At 43.9% G+C, this 21287-nt stretch overlaps 1 protein-coding gene and 1 long non-coding RNA gene across 2 annotated transcripts in view; one reads left to right on the forward strand and one right to left on the reverse strand.

The window, feature by feature from the left end:
* COLEC12 (collectin subfamily member 12) overlaps positions 1-21287 on the forward strand; it is a 206216-nt gene that overhangs the window by 164319 nt on the left and 20610 nt on the right. Inside the window, exons 4-8 of the mRNA XM_045850214.1 lie at positions 1784-1882; positions 2925-3971; positions 15025-15513; positions 16475-16611; positions 17860-17969. Of these exons, the coding sequence (XP_045706170.1) occupies positions 1784-1882; positions 2925-3971; positions 15025-15513; positions 16475-16611; positions 17860-17969 (1882 nt within the window). The remainder of the gene's footprint in view (positions 1-1783; positions 1883-2924; positions 3972-15024; positions 15514-16474; positions 16612-17859; positions 17970-21287) is intronic.
* The window catches only part of LOC123826234, a 133132-nt gene that overhangs the window by 50219 nt on the left and 61626 nt on the right, over positions 1-21287 (reverse strand). The window lies entirely within an intron of this gene.

Genomic DNA, 21287 nt, shown 5'->3' on the forward strand with positions numbered 1-21287 from the left:
GATCACAGAGAATTACTGCCTCCCAAGAATAAGCAATAACAGAAGCTTTTATTTAACACTTCATCACTAATTTACCCTATCATGTGTAATCAAGAGAAGACTTTTTAAAAAGTATTTACAAAGAAAAGTTTTCTTTGTAAATTTAGGCATCTAGTTGGGAACTGATAAACTACAGATTTACTTGTCACTAAGGAGAAGCAGATTCTCAGGCCTCAGTGGTGAAACTCAAGACAGAAAGTGGCAAACACTCTTGATTTTGTGTCCCTTCTATAAAGACTTTGTGTATTGACTTGAGCTAGGTGTTCTTTGCCATGAAATCTCCTACTAGATGAGTCCTACCTGCCTGGTATGGTTGGGAGTGTGATGAGTAATGAAATTTTGTAAATGATCCCTGCATTATAACTCCATCTTTGGAAATTAATACAGGTGCTCCTCAACTTAGGATGATCAGGTTATATCCCAATTAACTCATCAAAAGTCAGAAATGTATTTAATAAACCTAACCTACTTTAAAGGTGCTCAGAACACTTACATCAGATTATAGTTGGGCAAAATCATCTAATACAGAGAATACACTCTGTGTATTCTCTGATGTATTAGTGGTTGTTTACCCTGGTGATCGTGTGGCTGGCTGGGTGCTGTAGCAGCATCACAAGAGAGTGTCCTACCACATATTGTTAGCCCAGGAAAGATCAAAATTCAAAACTCAAAGTACAGCCCTGGCCAGGTGGCTCAGTTGGTTGAAGCATCATCCCATACACCAAAAGACTGTGGGTTCAATTCATAGTCAGGGCACATACTTAGGTTGCATGTTAGATCCCTGGTCAGGGCATGTTCGGGAGGCAACCAATGTATGTCTCTTTCATATCAATGTCTCTCTCTCTTTCTTCCCATCTTCCCCTTCCTTCCCCTCACTCCCTCCCTTCCTTTCTCTCACTCTAAAATCAATAAATATAGCTTTGGATTTAAAGAAATTGAAGTACAGTTTCTACTGAATACATATCACTTTCACACCATCATAGAGTTGGAGACCATCTATACAGGAAACAATAGAGATTGAGGACTTCTATTATATAGGGTCTTGCACAAATAACACCCCCCTTTTTTAAAAATTTATTTTTTAAAGATTTTATTTATTTTTAGAGAGGGGAAGGGAGGGAGAAAGAGAGGGAGAGGAACATCAGCGTGTGGTTGCCTCTCACACGCTCCCTTACTGGAGACCTGGCCTGCTATCCAGGCACGTGCCCCTACTGAGAATCGAACCTGTGATCCTTTGATTCACAGGCCAGCACTCAATCCACTGAGCCACAGTGACACCAACCAGGGCTGCCCCTTTTTTATTATAAAAGTATATAGTTCTGTAACATAACAATATCACACTCAAGCACACTATATGACATTTTAGGTAAAATGTTCAAATTAAAACTATAATTTATTACACCCATATTATTATCCTACCAACCACACTTTAGCAGGCCTTTCTTCTGCCAGACCCTATACATAAAAACTTACAAATAGTTTCAGACAACTTCCAAACCATCCATGGCAATAATGAATCATGAGAATAATTAAAATTATACAATTCTCAAGCTTACAAGTAAACTACCACTTGTAAAAATAAACTCATTTATTTTTCTGAAAGAATGGCTTTTCCCCATGATTTCATTGATACTCTTTGTTTCAATCTGTTTCCTTTATTCTATAATGAAATGATCTCTTATTGAAACTGAAAAATAAAATTTGAGCAGTTATATGTATTAATGCATTGATTTTCAAATCTTAGTTGTAGAGAAAATGGACAATGTTACAGGTGGCATGGAGACATCTCGCCAAACCTATGATGACAAGCTCACAGCAGTGGAGAGCGACCTGAAAAAACTAGGTAATCTGTTTAAAGTGAACCACAAAGTTGAATTTCCTGACTCCACTTTGTATAAATGACCACAGCTTTTTAGGATGGTGTTGCTATAAACACAACCCAAAAGAACATAAAATTTTTGTGTTGTGTGTTGACTCTTTCCTTATGATTTAATTCAAAGGCTTTTAATTTTAAAACTAAGAACCAATTTTGGAGTTGAGTCCCTCCAAGAACATTATTATATGCCAAAAAATAAATCTGAAGACCAAACCTGATCAAAAAGAACCACAAATACCCTTTATTAAAAGTTCACTTATAAAATGCTCAGTAAATTTTTATTTGAATTATTTTAACCTGCGTAGAAGAATTGTAGAGGTTAATTTTAAAAATAAGTGATTATAACTCAGTCTATCCCTTGGTTTTTATCTTCATTTTTTAAAAATTTTTTAAAATTGTGTTGCAAATATATTCATTTATTCCTTCTTTTTTTAAGATTTAATTCATTTATTTTTAGAGAGGGAAGAAAGGGAGAAAGAGAGAGAGAGAAACATCAATGTGCGGTTGCTGGGGGCCATGGCCTGCAACCCAGGCATGTGCCCTGACTGGGAATTGAACCTGTGATGCTTTGGTTCACAGCCTGCACTCAATCCACTGAGCTATGCCAGCCAGGGCCTGTTTTCATTTTTTTAAAAAGTGAATTTAACAAACAGTAGGTTATTCTCTTCTTGATATCCTGCCTGGTGCTCTAGAATCAGGTAAATACTTATTCCCTCTTTGAGAAAAGGAGTTACTCCTGATACTCAGCACCCTTTCCCATTCCCCAGGACCCAATTTCAATATATATGTGGTTACACTTGAAATCTTCATAATTTTATTAACCAATATCACCCCAATAAATTTAATTTAAAAATAGATATGTAGATTTTACAAATGCAAAGCAGTCCGCATATAGCACAGATTTGACATCTAAAATACACGACATACCAGTTAAGTCTTTGGGATCTTTGACCTCACCTGAACACTTTTCCATGCCACCAAGCTAAGTAACAAACATATCCTATTCCAGGGGACCAAACTGGGAAGAAAGCTCTAAGCACCAATTCAGAACTGTCCACCTTCAGATCAGACATTCTGGATCTTCGGCAACAACTTCGTGAGATTACAGAAAAGACCAGCAAGAACAAAGACACGCTGGAGAAGCTACAGGCAAGTGGGGATGCACTGGTGGACAGGCAGAGTCAGCTGAAAGAAACTTTGGAGAATAACTCTTTTTTCATCAGCACTGTAAACAAAACCCTCCAGGCATATAATGGCTATGTCACAAATCTGCAGCAAGATACCAGCATGCTGCAGGGCAATCTGCAGAGCCAAATGTATTCTCATAATGTGGTCATTATGAACCTCAACAACCTGAACCTGACCCAGGTGCAGCAGAGGAACCTCATCACTAACCTGCAGCAGTCTGTGGATGACACGAGCCAGGCTATCCAGCGAATCAAGAACGACTTCCAAAATCTGCAACAGGTTTTCCTTCAAGCCAAGAAAGACACTGATTGGCTGAAGGAGAAAGTCCAGAGCTTGCAGACGCTGGCTGCCAATAACTCTGCCTTGGCCAAAGCCAATAATGACACCCTGGAGGATATGAACAACCAGCTCAGCTCATTCACAGGTCAGATGGACAACATTACCACAGCCTCACAAGCCAACGAGCAAAACCTGAAAGACCTGCAGGACATACACAAGGACGTGGAGAACAGAACAGCCATCAAGTTCAGCCAGCTGGAGGAACGCTTCCAGGTCTTTGAGACAGATATTGTAAACATCATTAGCAATATCAGTTACACAGCCCACCACCTGCGGACGCTGACCAGCAATCTGAATGAAGTCAGGACCACTTGCACGGATACCCTGACCAAACACACAGATGATCTGACCTCCTTGAATAACACACTGGCCAATATCCGTTTGGATTCTGTTTCTCTCAGGATGCAGCAAGATATGATGAGGTCGAGACTAGACACTGAAGTAGCAAACTTATCAGTGATTATGGAAGAAATGAAGCTCGTGGACTCCAAGCATGGTCAGCTCATCAAGAATTTTACAATCCTACAAGGTGAGTGAAAATTCTGAATTTATGTTTATATTCATTACCAACTGCTGTGTAACAGATTACCCAAAACTTGGCAATTTAAAACAATGAACATTTATTTTCTTATAGTTTCTGAGGTTTAAGAATTCAGGAGCAGCTTAGCTGGGTGGTTCTGGCTCAGTATCTCTCATGAGGATGTAGTCAAGATCTTGGCCAGATCTAGGCCTGGGGGACCTGCTTCCAAGATGGCTCGTTTGCATGACTCTTGGCAGGAGGCCTCCAGTCCTCACCCTGCAAAATTGCTCAAGTGCCCTCCCAACATGGCAGCTGGCTGCCTCCAGAGCAAGTGATCCAAAAGAAAGGGCAAGAAAAAAGCCACAATGCTTTTATATCATCCAGCCTCAGAAGTCACATACCATCACTTCTACCATATCCAGTTTCTTAGAAACGAGTGACTCAGTCCAACCCACTCTCAACGGGGAGTGGAATTAAGTTCCGTGTCTTGAGAAGAGGTGTGACTAAGAACTTGTGGGCGCCGCTCAAAGGTGCTCCATTACATATTTGTTGAAGAAAGGAGTGGTTAATTTGAATTTTCTCAGTGCCTGGCTGTTTCAACACCACTCTGAAATCGGGGTTTTTTGGAAGCAAGATTAATTCTTTTAGGTCACGGAGTTACCACTGAGAGATTCCTATTTCTGAGTGTCATGAACATGAATGGAAGGCCATCCCAAGGAAGATTTGAGATGAGAGTATTAAGAAAATAATTTGTGAGCTTTCAGGGAAGCAGTGATCACCATGATCAGATCACTAAGAAAGTAGGTGAAGCTAACATTTCTTTACATTAACAGATTTATTAGATTGATTAACTTAGTATAATGAGAAGTAGCATGTCTGGATTTCACCAAGGCATTTGACGGTGATACCCTTAAGAACAAGGCAGAGGCGCAGCCCTCTCTATGGAGAAGGTCTGTGCCTTTCCCTCTTCCACCAGGTACATTTTCCTTACCTCTTTCTCCTAAGCTCCAAGGGCCCTGCTTTTGCCTCTGTAACTTGTTTCTTGAGCCCATTGCTGGATTACAACACAGTTAGATGGATTTATTGGTTGTATTAGTTTTCTGTGCTACATAGCAAATTGCTACAAACTCAACAGCTTATAGTCCCCATTTCTTATCTCAGTGTCTGTGGTTAGATGGGTCCTTTCCTCAGGGTCTTACCAGGCTGCAGTCTCATCGAGGGGCTACACTTTCAGATGAGGTTTGACTAGGGAGAAATACATTTCCACACTCCCTCAGGTTCTTGGCAGAATTTATCTCCTTGGAACTAAAAGATGGAGGTTCCTGTTTTCTTTTTGACTGCCTGCCAAAGACTGCTCTCAGCCCCTAGACGCCACCTACATTCCATGTGACCACCTCAAAACATTGCAGTTTCTTCAAAGCCAGCCACAGAGTCTCCCTCCCTCTCACCTGCTAAGATGGAGTCTTACATTATGTAACCAAGTCAAGGGAGTGACACCCCATCACCTTTTCTGTATTCTGTTGATTAGAAGTAAGTCACAGGTTCCACATTCAAGGGGGAGGGACTGCACAAGGGCATGAGTCACTGGGGTCACCTAGGGTGTGTCTGCCACATTGGTGAGTGAATATAGAGAGTGGTAGTTAATGCACACCTGGAGGCAGGTCTGGATGGCAGATGGCAGGGTCCTGTTCAACAGCACTGTCAGTGGCTAGTGTGAGGATGTGGGTGACCTGGTAATCCAATACTTGTGTGACATGAAACTGTATACACTAACTAATGGATGATAAAATCAGTGCAGAATGATCTGGAGAGGCTGGAACAGTAAAACAATGCCAACAAAATGAGATAGGGAACATGTCTGAAGTCCTGCCTGTAGATTGAAAAGACCAAATGCAAATGTTAATGGGCAAGCATGGCTTCCTCTAAGCCTTAGAGGAAGTACGCCTGAAAAGTGTGGGGGTTTTAGCTGACAGTAAGCAACTAAATGTGTTTACGAGAGAAGCTACTGTGAGCCTTAGAAAAAGAACCTTGTGCTGTGAGGAAGGATTTAGAGACCTGGAAACTTTCACCTCTAGGAGAGATTGCTTAATCGGGAGCAAAGCAGCTATCTGAATGATGTAAAAGCCTCTCATGTGGCAGAGATTTTAAATGTCTTCTGAGAAGCTGCAGAGAGTGAAACAAAGACTAGTGGGTATTCACCAAAGGAAGATAAGTCTTGATTTTATATGATGTTCCTTATAAAAATTAGTGTTGCCTAAAAATATAATGGTTTCCCTAAGCAATAGGGGTGCCCCAACTCTAGAGGGGCTAGACAATTACAAGTCAGGACTATTGTAGGTGGGAGGTGTTCTGAGTAAGGTAAGGGATAGGCTTTCAAAAGATAGGAAAGTTCTTCAGGGCTTGATCTGTTTGTTTTTCTGTTCTCTCCCAACCTAAATTCAGAATGAGGGCAGATGTCAGCAGATGAGATAATACTATGTTAGACAGTCCTGTCCTGGTATTCTGGATATTTTCTAACTACAAATTTCATAGTTTTATGGTTCTATTAGTTTGATTGTTACCTTGTCTTCTACAAGGAAACTTCTGACATATTTAGTTTATAGATAGCATGACTTGTCAGCTAAGCAAGTGTATGAAAGCTCATAGTTGAGGAGTCAGACCCCAGCTTTAAATTAATGTTTCCATTATTATGATTATTTCTATCAGATAATATTTAGTGTGAGTACATTGAATACTTTTCACAAACCATTCCAGTGAGTCTTGACAACAACTGGATAAGGCAAATATTTATAAAATCACCGCCAGTTTATAGATGAGGAAACTAAGGCTTAGAGAGGTTCAAGGGACTTGCTCAAGTTTAGAGAAATAGTAAGGAGCTAAGTAGGATCTGAGCCCAGACTGCCTGGTGCCAAAGCCCATGCTGCTAACCCCATTGATATTCACTGAAAATGCATGTCCCTGCTCCCTGTCCCTGGCTGCCCCTGCAAAGGTCTGTGCGGTTGGGAGTTGGGAATTCATTCTAAGTGTGAGGGGGAGGTTTTAAGCAAGGTGGTGACATAACCTGATTTATAGTTTTAAAAGTTTGTTGCAAATCTAGGGGCAAAGTAGATTATAGTGGAACAAGTATGCAGGCAGGGGTCCAGTGAGGCTATGGACCAGGTATGGGTGACTTGGAATGAGAGACCAAAAGTGGAGATGAAAGATGTAGGTCTTCTCATTCCAGAGAAGACTTGGAGGTACACTCAAGGGCAGCCCTGCCCTCCCCCAGATAACAGAGCCCTGCTGTAGAAGGCCCTAACTGGCTCAAAGGGCTCTAAGTGTTCAGAGCCCACATCAACCTGTTCTTGACACTGTTTGGTGCCTAAGATCCTGGAATTCCCTACCCACAGTGTCCCAGGTCCAAAGGAACAGCCAAGAGGCACTTGTGTATTGTAACACAGGGTCAGGGGCTGGTGTGTATGGCTAGACATGGCTTAATTAGCTGTGGGGAGTGAGGGGAAAAGAAAACATGATGTCTCCTCTGTTTTTAGCTTGAGCAGCCAAGTAGATGGTGGTAAAGACCCAGGAGGTGCAAAAAAAGAGAGGTCCGTTTAGGCATGTTAAGTTGGTGATGTCTATCAGAATGAGGTTTCTGCCCTGGCCAGTGTGGCTCGGTTGGGTTAGAGCATCGTCCCATAGACTGAAAGGTGTGGGTTCCATCCCCTGTCAGGTGTGTGCAGGAAGGCCATCCGTCGATATTTCTTTCTCACATCAGAGTTTCTGTCTGTCTGTCTCTCTACCCTCCTCCTTCTTTCCCCTCCCTCTCTAAGAGCAATGAAAAAAAAATGTCATGTGAGTATTTTTAAAAAATGAGGCTTCTGACTCAGTGATTCTGAAATGCCTCAGACCTTGGTTTCTGAATTGTATTTTCTTTTCACATATGCTTTCCCATGTTACATTTATCCTTGGTCTTATCATTATCTGCACTTTCTGTGAGTTGACCTGAGAAACTTCTCAAGCCAGCCAAGCAACCCCCTTTCCATTCAATCTGTTCAACTTCCTCCAGAACAGAAATGCCCACCAGGTACTCCCAAAGAACCAGAGACAGGGAGAGAACTCCATTTCTGAATGCAAGTGCTTCCTTTCACACTTCCACTCTCTAATGCCTTTCCTCTTTCTTTCTAAGCAGATCTAGTCCCTGAGGATGAGGGAAAGATGGGATGAAGCAGGATGGAGCCAGATTGGGTTAACACTGGCTTATGCTGGGTTTGTCTCTGCACTATTCAAAGTACTCTGATGCTTTCTGGGAAATTCTCCATGATTTGCCCTTGAAGAACCCTGACACTAATGGTACAGTTCAGCCACATGAGACATTTGCCTCAGTAAGAAGTGGAAGCTGAAGCTCACTGATTACATGAAAGCTAGATGATAATGTAGAGATAGATATTAAATCACATGTCGAATCTTGACAATTATTTCTGTATCCATGAACCCAAAACCTTGTTTAAGAAAGCCTTACTTGTTTTGTTGTGTTGTTATAAATAAGACTGTTTATCTTAAAGACTGTTATCCTAATTATGTACCCAGAGGACTTCATCCATCATAATGCACACTCTTGGGTGGGAAGTTCACCTCACACTCTGAGCTATTTCTCTGTGAGCTAAGGAGAGGATTTCTGTCATCTTCTAAGAGAGGCATGGGATTTAGGGAGTGAGAACAGAGCTCTGCAATCGGATAGACCTGGATATGAGTACCAAGTTCCTCTCTGTGCCTCTGTTTCCCCATCTGTGTCTACCTTTTAGAGTCATGAGGACTTAATGAGATAAGGTAAAAAAAAAAAAAAAGGACTTATGCAGTGCCTGGCAGGGGTTAGTAGCTAATATTCATACCCAAGTTCCGTTCCTATCCAAGATTCCCCTTCTACTGTAGCACCAGCCAATACATCACAGTAGAAAACAACAGCTTTATGTGCACAAGGAATAAAACTATACAGACAGGGTTAAGATTGATTTGGGCCCACAGTACTTATTGCTGGCTTCCTGGTGCCCAGCGCTGGTATTGGTCTCAGGTGTTGCCAACAGTTAGCTTTCACTCATTTTTTAATCCATGTTTATTGAGTGTCTGTGATGTGCCAGTCACACTGCTGAGCACTTGGATAAGTTGTCTGTTTTCACTGTTGCATCCCTTTAAGGTAAGAACTATCAGCACTCCCCATTGCAGGGGAGAGCACAGGCACACAGTGCCAGAGTAACTGATCCAAGGTCAAGGAGCTAGTAAATGGCAGTCTGTGCTAAAGGCAGGTCTAGTTCCCAAACCCATGCCTCCAATGGCACTCTGCTGCCCTGTGATGGCTCACAACAGATGACATATTCAGGGAGATGCAAGAAAGTTCATTTTCAGGAGAGCAATTGGGTAAGGTTTCAGTAAGGGATTGACATTTGAGCTGGACCTTTAAAGACACACAAGAAGGCTGAAAGGACAGAGGAAAAAGCAGGACAGGGGAAAAAGCAAAGTGGATCAGGCAGGACACCTCAGGTCCTGTCATTGCTGGCCCCATCCCCTCTTGATAGATAGACTTCCCCGAAGCAGACTGCTTGTCCGAGTAGCCTGCAGAACAGGCATTTGAGGCATAGAAGCAGACTGGACAGTTGGTGAGAAACAGTGGTTTAAATACCCGTCCTTCATAGACAGAGAGCTTCTATGACTTTCCAGAAGCCTGTCTTAAAATGAGGTCAAGAATCAAATTATGCTTCAGAATGATTGCCAAATAATACCTATTAAATTTCCTTTTAATTTGTACATTCCTTTTCACCTCATTGAAGCAGAATGCTTTTTTCATGTTGTAGGTGTTTAATAAATGTTTAATTAATTGCAGTCAAAGTAGATTTTAGAGAAGAAAAATACATTCAGATTATATTACTGTTTTTCTCTGTTCTTCCAACCTTACCACTCACGGTTCTAAAATCAAGTCTCCGAGATTTTGGATGGCACTGAGAATAAAAGTGGTTTCTCTACCATCTGTTAAGCACCAGCAGTCTTGTTGGAAAACAACTTGGAAAGTTATCTCGGGGTAGGACATGGTGCTGGGCCCTTCTCAAGGCCTGCAGTTTGGTTGCCAAAGCAGAAACAGCACAGTGATTTAAAGCCTTCCATCCCCTTTGAACTGCTTGGTTAGAGGATTTGCATGTTCCAGGCTCCCAGCTCTGCAGTTTGGGGAACACAAGGAGGTTTTGTTGGCAGTGCAAACATGGGCTGCTCAGAGTTCATATTCGGGCATTTCTGGAACTTGTGATGGTTTTATCAGCAATGCAGGTATCCTGGCATTTCAGATCCTGAGCCAGGAAGCTTGCCACTTGGCCTTGATGACAGATTTCAAATTTGCTTTTGTATGGGACATCCCGTGTGCCTCCACAGGTAGTGTGACCATTCTTTCAACTCTGAATTCAAGTTATTACTGCACAAACTCATAAATACTCCCATGTCATTTATCCCAATGTTTTCAGTTTTAAGACATTAAAGGTAGCTTATATGTTGTCTCATTTTATTTTCACTTCAACAGCCACCCAATAAAAGATTCAAGTAATACCTAAAAGCCTGGGATCATCTAGATGCTAATAAAGCGACACTAGTACCCCAGGTCCTAGAGGAGGATAAACCCCTGGCATTAATAATCCACTTTTTATGGGGATCCAGTGCTGACTTTTAACTCTGGTTAAAAGAGTTAACCAGAGCTCTTTTGGTTTTAGCTCCTTTTTTCAGTGATTTTTTAAAAGAAATATCAAATTTTTAAGTTTTAATGAGTGAAGTATGGTCTTAATGAGGAAAGTATATGACTAGTTGAATCCCCTTGTGTATGGGACACCGGGTGCAGCATCTGAAGGCAGAGAGCCAGCTTCCTGTTCCAGCTCCCTGATGGGTTTCCCAAGACTGGGGCAGCCGTGGATGAAGACACTGGTAACTGTGTTCAAGACAGGATTTTATCCACAGCCATAAATATTAAACCTTATCTTAGAGAGACAGCTAACCTATTTGTGATTGATATAGTGCTTCATATGAAAAAATTGGGTTTTATGCTAACCCAGCTGGAAATCCATCACAAGAATGATTTTAAACTTTCATGAAAGGCAAAAACTTGTATCTTCTCCCAATATCTATTCCCTTCCTTCACAAGATCTGAAAATTAGTATATGTTGACTGTGGGATCCATGTTTTATGCCATTTTTAAAATAAGCCATAACTTCTATGAGGAGTGAGTGGAGACATTCAAGAAGCACTTCCAGTTCAGAGGGAAATAGCTGAACATCATAAACTACCCTTCCCCAGAAACAAATGAAGATTAATGAAAAGCTGTCACCCAGGTAAGGGAGGTCTTGGTTTCATGTCAGGAGAGAAAGAGAGTTATGTGTCCTTGAGATTCTGTCAGAAATCAGAGGAAGGTGTCCTGGGAGAAACACGGTTCCCTGCCACATCGGTCTGTCAGATCAGGGAGACAAGCCTCTGAACAATCACTATTTCATCCGCACAGGTAAACTAATTTCCCATAACTTGCAAATATAGCATCAACCCCAGATGTGAGTGAATGAGAAACACTGATTATTGGCAAAACTCATAGATGAAACATGAAAACTTTCTAAAGCACTTGAGTTTGCCAACAGACCTTTGTCATTATTTGGATTTCTTAAGGTTAAACATAGAACATAAAACAGAAATAGCTGAGAAGATAGAGTACTTTTATTTTTGCTGTTACTCTAAGTAAATTAAGAGTTTTGTTTTGTTTTTGATGTATTGTCAGTATTGTTTCACTAGACCCTTCCATTATGCTGCCTCCATTATGGGGGAACACACATGCCACCTTCCCCACTGTTTATCTCCAGGACACTATTTTCTTAAATATACAAAGGAACTAAATTATTTTTTTTTAATTTATTGATTTTTAGAAAGAGAGAAATCAATTTGTTTTTCCACTTATGCATTCATTGATTGATTCTTGTGTGTGCCCTAACTGGGAATCAAACCCACAACCTTGGCATATTGGGATGACACGCTAACCAACTGAGCTACCCAGCCAGGGCCTAAGTTACCTTTTTAAAGGAGATAGATCTAGCAGTGAAAACCCACCACCTCAATCTTTACTAAGTGCCTTAAGCTACTTAAATGAGCCTCCTCAGGTTGAACAGAAAAACCTCTGAGGATGAATCTGGGCCAGTTTTTAAGTATGGGTAGAGTCAAGAAAGACAGATGTCCCCCTGCTCACTCATTCCACAGTGGCAGCCAGGATCAACCTGACATGTAGACTGAATGGAGCTGTACTTCTTAGAATAAATGAGGGAGACCAAACAAGTCACCATTCCCCAAAACTTCTCCCTTCTCATCCATCCTGAGGCCCAAAATGTTGGTGTTAGTGTGCTGGGTATTTTGACCTGTAATGTGCATTGATTTGATAAACACTTAAAGAGGGAAAACTTCCATCTGGAGTGACCTGGGAGGATTATGTGGTGGGTGAACATGAATTTTCCAGTTGCCTATAGGGAGAGGAAGTTCTAAGAGAAGAGATTTGCAAAGATGGAATCAACAGTGAGACCAAGTCAAGGAAGCCTTTGATACCAGATGATCAAGTAAGGAAGATGATTTGTAAGGAAGACAAATGTGGGGAAATGCAGAGTGGAATAAATGAATGGACAGGAATCAGAGGTAGGAAGAGTAATTAAGAAGTGACCATAAAAATTTACCAAAAAGACAGAGAGAGAGGGGAGTGAGGAAGAGAGAGAACACCCACACTAGGGCCCTGCCAAGTAATGGAAAGGAAGAGACAGTTATGATGCAGTGGGATAAGAAATGATGGAAGGAGTATTTAAACATGCCAAGTCGGAGGTGCTGGCAGGACATCCCAGAGAAAATGGACCATCTGACTATAAGATGGAAATAAGGACCCAAGGCCTAGAAGAGCTGATGATAAGGAGGAGACAACGGGAGCCGGTGGGCAGAAGCCAATTAGTTGAGTTCAAGGAGAGGGTGCTTCATCCCAAAGTCTCCTAAAGTCTCCCACTTAAGGAGCAGAAAATTCCAGAAGGAATGCATTGAAGCCCGTTCTAGCCATTAGCAAAAACTCTCTTACAGCTTGGCAGAGGTACCCGCCAGTAAATCCATGAGTGACATCATGGTAGCTTTAAATAAGGAAAGCTGAGTCCAGAGCCCAGGTGCTGCTACAGGAGAGCAGCAATGGGTGAGTTGGACTGGGGGCCCTGGACAGCATGAGGGTACTGTGTTGTCCAACAGGGCCTAAGGCAGGAGGGGAGTGGAGAGAACACCCTACGGAGGTGAGACAGGCTGCTTCACAGTTCTGTACTGACCAGCTGGTAGCAAGTGGTGGTATAGGGGACAGAGAAAACTTAGGATGGGGAGGCCTACCCACCCTTCAGGTCCCTGGCACCTCTACCCTTCCAAACTGAAAGGCTTTCTGCTTCTGTAGAAAGAGAGAGTGTGGGCCTCTCTTACTCCTTCATGTAGATTAGTGAGGTCTCAGAAATTCTAATGTTCTGGAGAGAATATTTGAGAACCATGTCCTCCAAGACACATTCATTTCAATGTGAGAAGACCTGAATTCCTGTCCCAGCTCCACTACTTGATTAGGGTTGCCCATGTCACATCCCACTAGGTGAAGTGCTTAGCTACTCAGGTATGTCTGTCCTGAGGAGCTAAGTAACCTTACTTTGAACAAAGAGCTTGGCATCTCTGGCCCTGAATGTCCTCAAATGTGCTGTGGGAGTCTATGACAAATGTGCTTTGTCATAGACAAAGGTCAGGTGACATAAAGGATGTGAAAGTACCTTGAAAATTGTCATTCACTGTTCAGATCCTCGTTGTAGTGTATTTGTGTGAAGCTCCCTGTCAGCCTTGAGAACTTAGAGAAAACAGTCTTGTAAGTGAGCTGCTTCATGGCTGAGCAGGGATGAGCAGAGACGAGCAGATATTTGCCTCCCCACCCTCCCCTCTGCCTTTTTCCAAGAGAACTGCTCTTTCCCTTTTTAGTGGAAAATGGTGTCTTTTTTTTTCTCCCCTGCCAATTCAGTGGTTCACCTATTTTTCCTCTAGCCCACCTTCCCTATTTGCATTATTAGACTAACAAACCGGAAAAAGTGAAACTAATCCTCCCCATTCCTGTGGCCCAGAGAGCACTTTCCTACCAAGACCTCCAGTCCCTTTGAGCTTGTGCCGTGAACTATGAACAAGGCTCAGCCCTAAGGACAGTAGCGTCCCGCAGCACTGGTGGAGCGGACAGGAATGCCAGGCGGGATGTAACAGAGGAAAAGGCCTCTCTGGCATGGTTAGCAGGACAGTGCCTCTCGCCATTTGATTGCCTTTCTTTCCTTTTTTTTTTTTGGTCTAATTCAACTCTTTAGGTGTTCCCACAATACCCTATATGGTGCCTGTCATATAACAGGTCATTAAGACTCATAGATAGAGAGCAGGCTGTCAGCTGGGGGAGGGTTGGAGTGTAGAGGGATCAAGCAAAAAAAGAAAAAGATATAAAACTGATGGACACAGACAATAGTACTGTGATTGCCGGGATGGGGCAGGGAGGTGGAGGTGGAAGAGGGTATGAGGGGATAAATGGTAATGGAAAAAATAAAATAAAAACAAATAATAAATATTTGTCAAATAAGTGAAAAAAAGAGGAAATAAGTAGGAGGGAATCTTGATCCCAGCCTGCACAGTTTTTGCTGGTGACAAAACAGTCTCTGTTGAGTAGGAAAACCCAGGTCAGTGGCGTGTGTGCATCACGCTGCTGCAGTACCTGCACAAAGCTGTCCCTTCCCTTGAAACATCAGTGGGTACTAGAAAGTCGTGTGCCATTAGGATCTATTCTAAATGCTTGGAGCAGGCAGGGTGAGCTTAGTAAAGAAATATTTTTGTTAAAAAAAAATACTGTCAATAGTAGTATGGTAAAACAGTAAACAAGCCTTAATGTATGTATCTTGTATGTCTAGATGTTTTTAAATTGGAAGTTTTATAAGATAAATTATTTTTAACTGTTACTCATAATGGATTTCATTGTTGTACCATTTATATTTTTATGTTCTAGGTCCTCCTGGTCCCAGGGGTCCAAAAGGTGACAGAGGACAGCAGGGCCCCCCTGGTCCCACTGGTAACAAGGGACAGAAAGGAGAGAAGGGGGAGCCTGGGCCGCCCGGCCCCGCTGGTGAGAGGGGCCCAGTTGGGCCCATTGGCCCCCCTGGAGAGCGAGGTGGCAAAGGCTCCAAAGGCTCTCAGGGTGCCAAAGGCTCCCGTGGGTCCCCAGGGAAGCCAGGCCCTCAAGGTCCCAGTGGGGACCCAGGTCCGCCAGGCCCCCCAGGCAAGGATGGACTCCCTGGCCCCCAGGGCCCTCCCGGCTTCCAGGGACTACAGGGCACTGTGGGGGAGCCCGGGGTGCCTGGACCACGGGGGCTGCCAGGATTGCCCGGTGTGCCAGGCATGCCTGGCCCCAAGGGCCCTCCGGGTCCCCCAGGCCCATCAGGAGCAGCAGTACCGCTGGCCCTGCAGAACGAGCCAACCACAGCACCTGAGGCCAATGGTAAGTCCGGGCAGTCTCTCCCTCCCTGGCACCAGGGGACAGGGCCAGTGTGTGTGCTTGTGGCTGGGCTGGCCCCAGTGTGCAGCTCCAGACCCCCCCCCACACCCCATTTGGTAGCAAAGGCTTCACACGGGGGAGGCAGCATCACCCAAGGCACATGCATTTCTCTCTAAACATAATTAGGATCTCTAGTCCTTGTTTATTTAGCTGAGTTCAGCCCTCAGGGACAAACACATCCCCAGAGGTTCCCTTCATGAAAGTCTAAGGATGGCGACTCCCAACCCATCCTGTCCCACTTTGTGCCCTTCACCTGGGGACAGATGCCCCTCAGTTAATATGCAGGTGGCACTGTCTGTTACTGAAGCCCAGATTTCATTTCTTTTGAAAAGGTATCATGGTAACTTCTAGTCTTTTCATAAATAAACCTGTGGTAAAACCGTAAATGCTGGGTTTGCAACCAAGCCTATTTCTCTCTCCTTTGACCCACACCTGATTCCAGTTGATCCCGATTCCCCTGGATTTCCTTCAGCACAGCTTGGGTCATCTTTGCCATTCCGTGAGCCTGACTGGGTTCTGGGTTCTCCTGTCTAGCTGTCTGTAGGTGCCCTGTGACTCTAGACTGACACTGAACATTTGTGCCTGCACTGCATTTTGTAGTTGTTTCTGTTATTTCTGTCATTGTAAAGACTCATCCAGATGTAGAGGAACAAAGACCCAGAGCAGATATTTTCCAGATTATGTAGTGTTAACTACTGTGTCCTCTGCAGTCCACTTCCCTGTACTGTCCTTGCTCCCAGCATGTCCATGAACGCCAGTCACGGGCTCCACACGGACACAGGGGCTGCTGCTGGCCTGCAGGGGAAACAGGGCTGTAGCTGTGGCCTCATAAACACAGCTGAAGAAGGCATGGTACTTTTCATGTTTTGTTTTTAATCAGTTTTGTAAACCTTTGCATTCCTAGGCTGCCCGCCTCACTGGAAGAACTTCACAGACAAATGCTACTATTTTTCGGTTGAGAAAGAAATTTTTGACGACGCAAAACTTTTCTGTGAAGATAAGTCTTCACATCTTGTCTTCATAAACACGAGAGAGGAACAGGTATGCTTGTAGCATACTTAGAGTTGGGGAAAACTATAATTTAGGGATAGTTTACATCTGGAAATTGCATGCTTACGAGGGAGTCAAAGATGTCAAGAATTCATGGTCATATAAACACAGAAGGCTGCATTATGGAGATTTGGGCTTTATCCAGTGATGAGAAGCATTCCTGGCATGGGAATTATATCTTCTTGCTTCCACCTGGAAGATTGCTCTATCAAGCCTAGGGATGTGTGGCTCCTCCCGGCGGCTGTGGAGAAAGCAGTAATGCAGAAGAGAAGCCTGCGGGCTGGCACCAGGCACCTGAGTAGAGAGTGGCAAAGAGGAATGAGAACTACAGGGCTGGAGTGGAGTGTAAGGGACCAGACATGGGGCCCCAGCAAGGTCAGGAAAAGCAGAAAAGGCCACAGGGGTAGAACCCACGTGGGAAGACAATGGTGACTACTCACTAGGCCTTTACTGTGTGCCAGGCACTGTGCAAGGTATTTTCTGCTTTAAACCTTACAACATCCCTAGTGGGGCTATTATTATCCCTACTTTACAGATAAGAAAACTGAAGCTCCACAAGGTTTAAGTGATTTATTCATGGGGCAACAAGTAAATGCAGAGCTGAGCCTGAAAGTGAGGTCCATCTAGCAACAATGCCAATGGTCTTTCTTTGGTGCCACTCTGTTCCAGTGACCTCCTTCCTTTTCTTAAGTATCTCTGGCAAGTACAGACCTGAAAACAGATGCTTCCCACAGTAGCTGACTGGGAATGAGCACACAGCCAGGTGCACAGGCTGTAGAATATACAGAGCTGGGCCCAATCCCAGCTCAGCCACTTATCTTTATTACGTAGGTTGTTATAAGGCCCAAAGACACGTTGCATGTGACACACTGGAGATGGCACCTGGCCCAGAGGAAAAGCTCAGCGGTGCCGTAGCTGTTAGTGCTGTAGGAGAACACGGGAGGGCTGGGGGGTAGAAGCGGATGGAGCCTGGTTGAATTCATCGGGTGGCCTGGGTGATCTGGAGGAGTAAGAACATCACTGAAATATCACTTATGAGTTTGTAAGAGGAAAACTATCAGAGCCCCCAAACAGTGCAAACAAAACAAGTACAATAAAAAAGAGAACAGCACTAACAGGGTAATGTGCTGACAAACATCCTCTTTTAAGTTGTCATTTTCCCCTAAATGTTAGAGGGGGAAAGCCCCCTCACATCTGTTCTAAGGAATACTAATGCACTGTCTCTGGTTTGCTGTTCAGCAATGGATAAAAAAACAGATGGTGGGGAGAGACAGCCACTGGATCGGCCTCACTGACTTGGAGCACGAAAATGAATGGAAGTGGCTGGATGGGACGACCCCAGAGTATAAGTGAGTGCTCAGAAAGTTCCAGATGGGTGGTCAGAATCTTGCTGTTCTGTTTTTCACCTTTTGCCTGACTCTCTACAATTTCTTTCTTAATGACTTTATATCCTAGACACTCCTCACACTGAGGTTCCTGTATTTCTATGAAGTGAAATTGTGGTCGGGACTCTATATACTGTAAAGCAGGGTTTTTCCTTTTTCTTTTCACGGAGTGAATTTTTTTCATTTCTGTGGGGAAAAAAATGAGACTCATAAAACCACACAGTATGTACTTGTGGCTGAAACGTTCTTTTTAAATGCTGCTATGAAGGAGAAGGAGGCCCCGACGACCTCAGGCACAGTCAGAGTTCACCCCAGCCAGGGTTCTGACACGGGCTGGGGAGCTCCCTTCCGGATGACACCATCCATGCCCCTAACCTCGATGGGCTTCCGTCTAGAACAGGATTATAAACTACAAGTGTACAACTCTCCTACACATGGGAAGTTCAAGTGCATCACGGACAAAGGTGTTGGTGAGATAACCATCTCCTAAAGGTCTGAAGATTCCCTGTGTGGTCCGATGTGACCTCAGTTCTCTAAAGGCAGCAACAAAGAATGGAAGTGTGTCACAGTGCGTCTCAGAGCTCCTGGGAGCACAGAAGTCTGCACAAGCCTCCTCCTACCCCAGTGTCCATCACCCCTAATATTGCCCAAGGGTCTGAAATTTCACTTTTTCTTCCTCCCGCTTTGCTTCTGATGGATGTGAAAATATGCAATAAACTGTACCAAATGGAACAGAATTTATAAAAACCCACCTCTGAACCCTTTCCTTTTCTGGACACAGAGAAGACAGGCCCTACAGAGGTGCCAGTAGGTAGGAGGGCATCTCAGCATCAGGAGCACCTCCCAAGCATGGAGGAGACCGCAGCATCTATGCACCAGGAGAGGGGAAAGCAAGGGTTTCAGGTCTCAGACAGTGTCTCGGGCATTGAGGCTGGACCTGCAGGAGTCAAGGAGCAGGAGGGGGTCAGAGTGGAGGGGCCACAGGCACATGGATTGACGAACAGGCTTCTCTGTACTTTTAAGTCCTTCATGTGAAAAGCAGACTTAGAAGATAGATGGATCAGAATAAGGCCATTTCCTAAAAAAAAAAAAAATTCTTCTAAAGAGTGACCAAAAGTCACAATGGAGCATTTGAAGATTTTAGGTCTGCTGAAGGTCAGACTGGCCCCAGGGCATTGGTATCAGCCTTCGGGCCTGAAAGATACCCTGTCTCCTCCGCTCTGCACTTGTCCATGGGGAGAGGGATCGACACTGCATCCTGGTCCCTGGGAACTGGGCCGTCAGCCAGAGGGAAGCACCCAGCATGGCACAGGTACACTTCAGGAGGCTCAACATAGTTGAGCGCTGGCAATGGAGGGCTGGAGATGGGTATGGGAGGCAGAGATGAGTAAAGGAAAAGATAAATCTGTGACTTTGACAGTTAATAGTGCCAAAATCATTTCTTTTTGTAAGGGAGTTGGAGGGGAGCTGAAAAAAATAAAAATCAGTCTCCAATTTTCTCACAGCCATAAATGCAAAAAAGGTCTGGATTAGACTCACTAAGAAATTCAATCTTAAGCCTTCCTCCAAGAAAAAAGAAATGAACTGGCTCATATGGAACGGATTGAGGAGGAACATTACTGTCTATGCCAGCTCTCCCAAGGTGGAACTTTTCTCCTCTTCTCCGGGCTCCAGCAGGAGTTACATGATTTAGGAGGAGAGCACCAGCATTGGTACCTGGGCCCTGAGAAGGATTACATCACCAGACGCCTTCCGGGGCGGGACTCTGTCTGTCCCCTGCCACAGCCACCCTGGAGCCTCCTGCAAGCTTGGCTCCTGTGTCAGCCACAGTGCAGACTGTGCTTCTCATTTTCCACCCAGAGGAATACATGTACATGTAAAAACCCCCAGCATCAAATTTTAAAAGCAAGGATAAATTAGGCAGACATATTATGAGGCCTCAATAACTGAAGACTAATTCAACTTGACATAGAATAATAAACATTGCACAAATGAGAAAGACAGCCAGTGCAGTGAGGGGAGAGAGCACATGCCCTGGAGTCGATCGATGGTCTGGGTTCCAGGCCTTGACCTCGCACTCAACAGCTGTGCAACCTTGTGTGGGTTACTCAACCATGTGAGCTCTCCATGTCCTCACATAAAAATGAATATTGTGAAAGGACCCACAGCAGTATGTGAATATTAAATAATATATATAAAGCACTTGGCCCATGGGAAGTGCTTAGGAAATGTCACCTGCTAGTATTGATATTATTAATGGCTAATATTGTCATGATCCTAACTATTTTCATACTAGTCAGTAATTCCAGAATACTACTACTTAGCATTTATATATTGGTGTCCTGATTGAGATGCCTCACACAGTCTCTCAGATATCAAAATAAGTTTGCAAAGAAGAATGTTTTTTGCCAGGCCTTGGGAGAGGGCCTGGCTGTCAGGCTCTCAGGGTCTCCCACCAGCATGAGTCTCCCCAGGTACTTCTCCGTCTGTTCAGACTCACCTTTACCCTCCTCCTCTTTGTCTCTGTGGCCTCCAAGCACTGGTTCATCACCTTCCCTTTCCCCTGCCACAGATTTCCTTTCACTCTTTCTACACACACTCACACTCATAAGCCCTTGTGAAATTGTTTCAGGGTTTTGCTGTTACTGTTAAAGAGGAAATAGACAAGGCGGAAAGGCTGTCTCCTTTGCCTCTTGTAAACTCTCCATGTTTTAATGCTGATATCTGATTGAGGAAAGACAGTGCTGAAATAAATAAACAGAAAGTGATGGTCACATGGAGTGGATGCCAAAGGCTGAGGGCACACACAGATCTTAACTAAGGTTTATTTCTGATAACGCATATGACCTGACTCACTGACTCTTAGGGCCAGCAGGGGAAAGGATGCATGAGAAACTATGTGCGATGTCTCAGAACAGGGCCTGAGACACGGTCTGCAATGCTTTAGGTCCAAAAACCAATACAATTCCCAAAGAAAAACTGGTGGGCTGACATAACATTGCTGATTGTATTTGACAGTTATGGACATGAGTTTTTAAAATCACCTGTCAACAAATCTCAGCACTGAAAAAAAACAAAGATAAAACCTACAGTTCTTTTCAAGAAATGACAGCTGACCATCGTACACACACACACACACACACACACACACACACACACACACTGTCCTTATTTTTCCCCTTCCACCACAGGCCTGTGAAAACTTCATTCAGACCAGCACCAGCCCTCTGACTGGAGACTGGGATCCACTGGGCCCCAGCCCTGTGGTAACATTCAGTGAAT

The sequence above is a fragment of the Phyllostomus hastatus genome, unplaced genomic scaffold (assembly GCF_019186645.2).
Source record: "Phyllostomus hastatus isolate PE091 unplaced genomic scaffold, TTU_PhHast_1.1 phas_contig_80, whole genome shotgun sequence".
Lineage (NCBI taxonomy): Eukaryota > Metazoa > Chordata > Mammalia > Chiroptera > Phyllostomidae > Phyllostomus > Phyllostomus hastatus.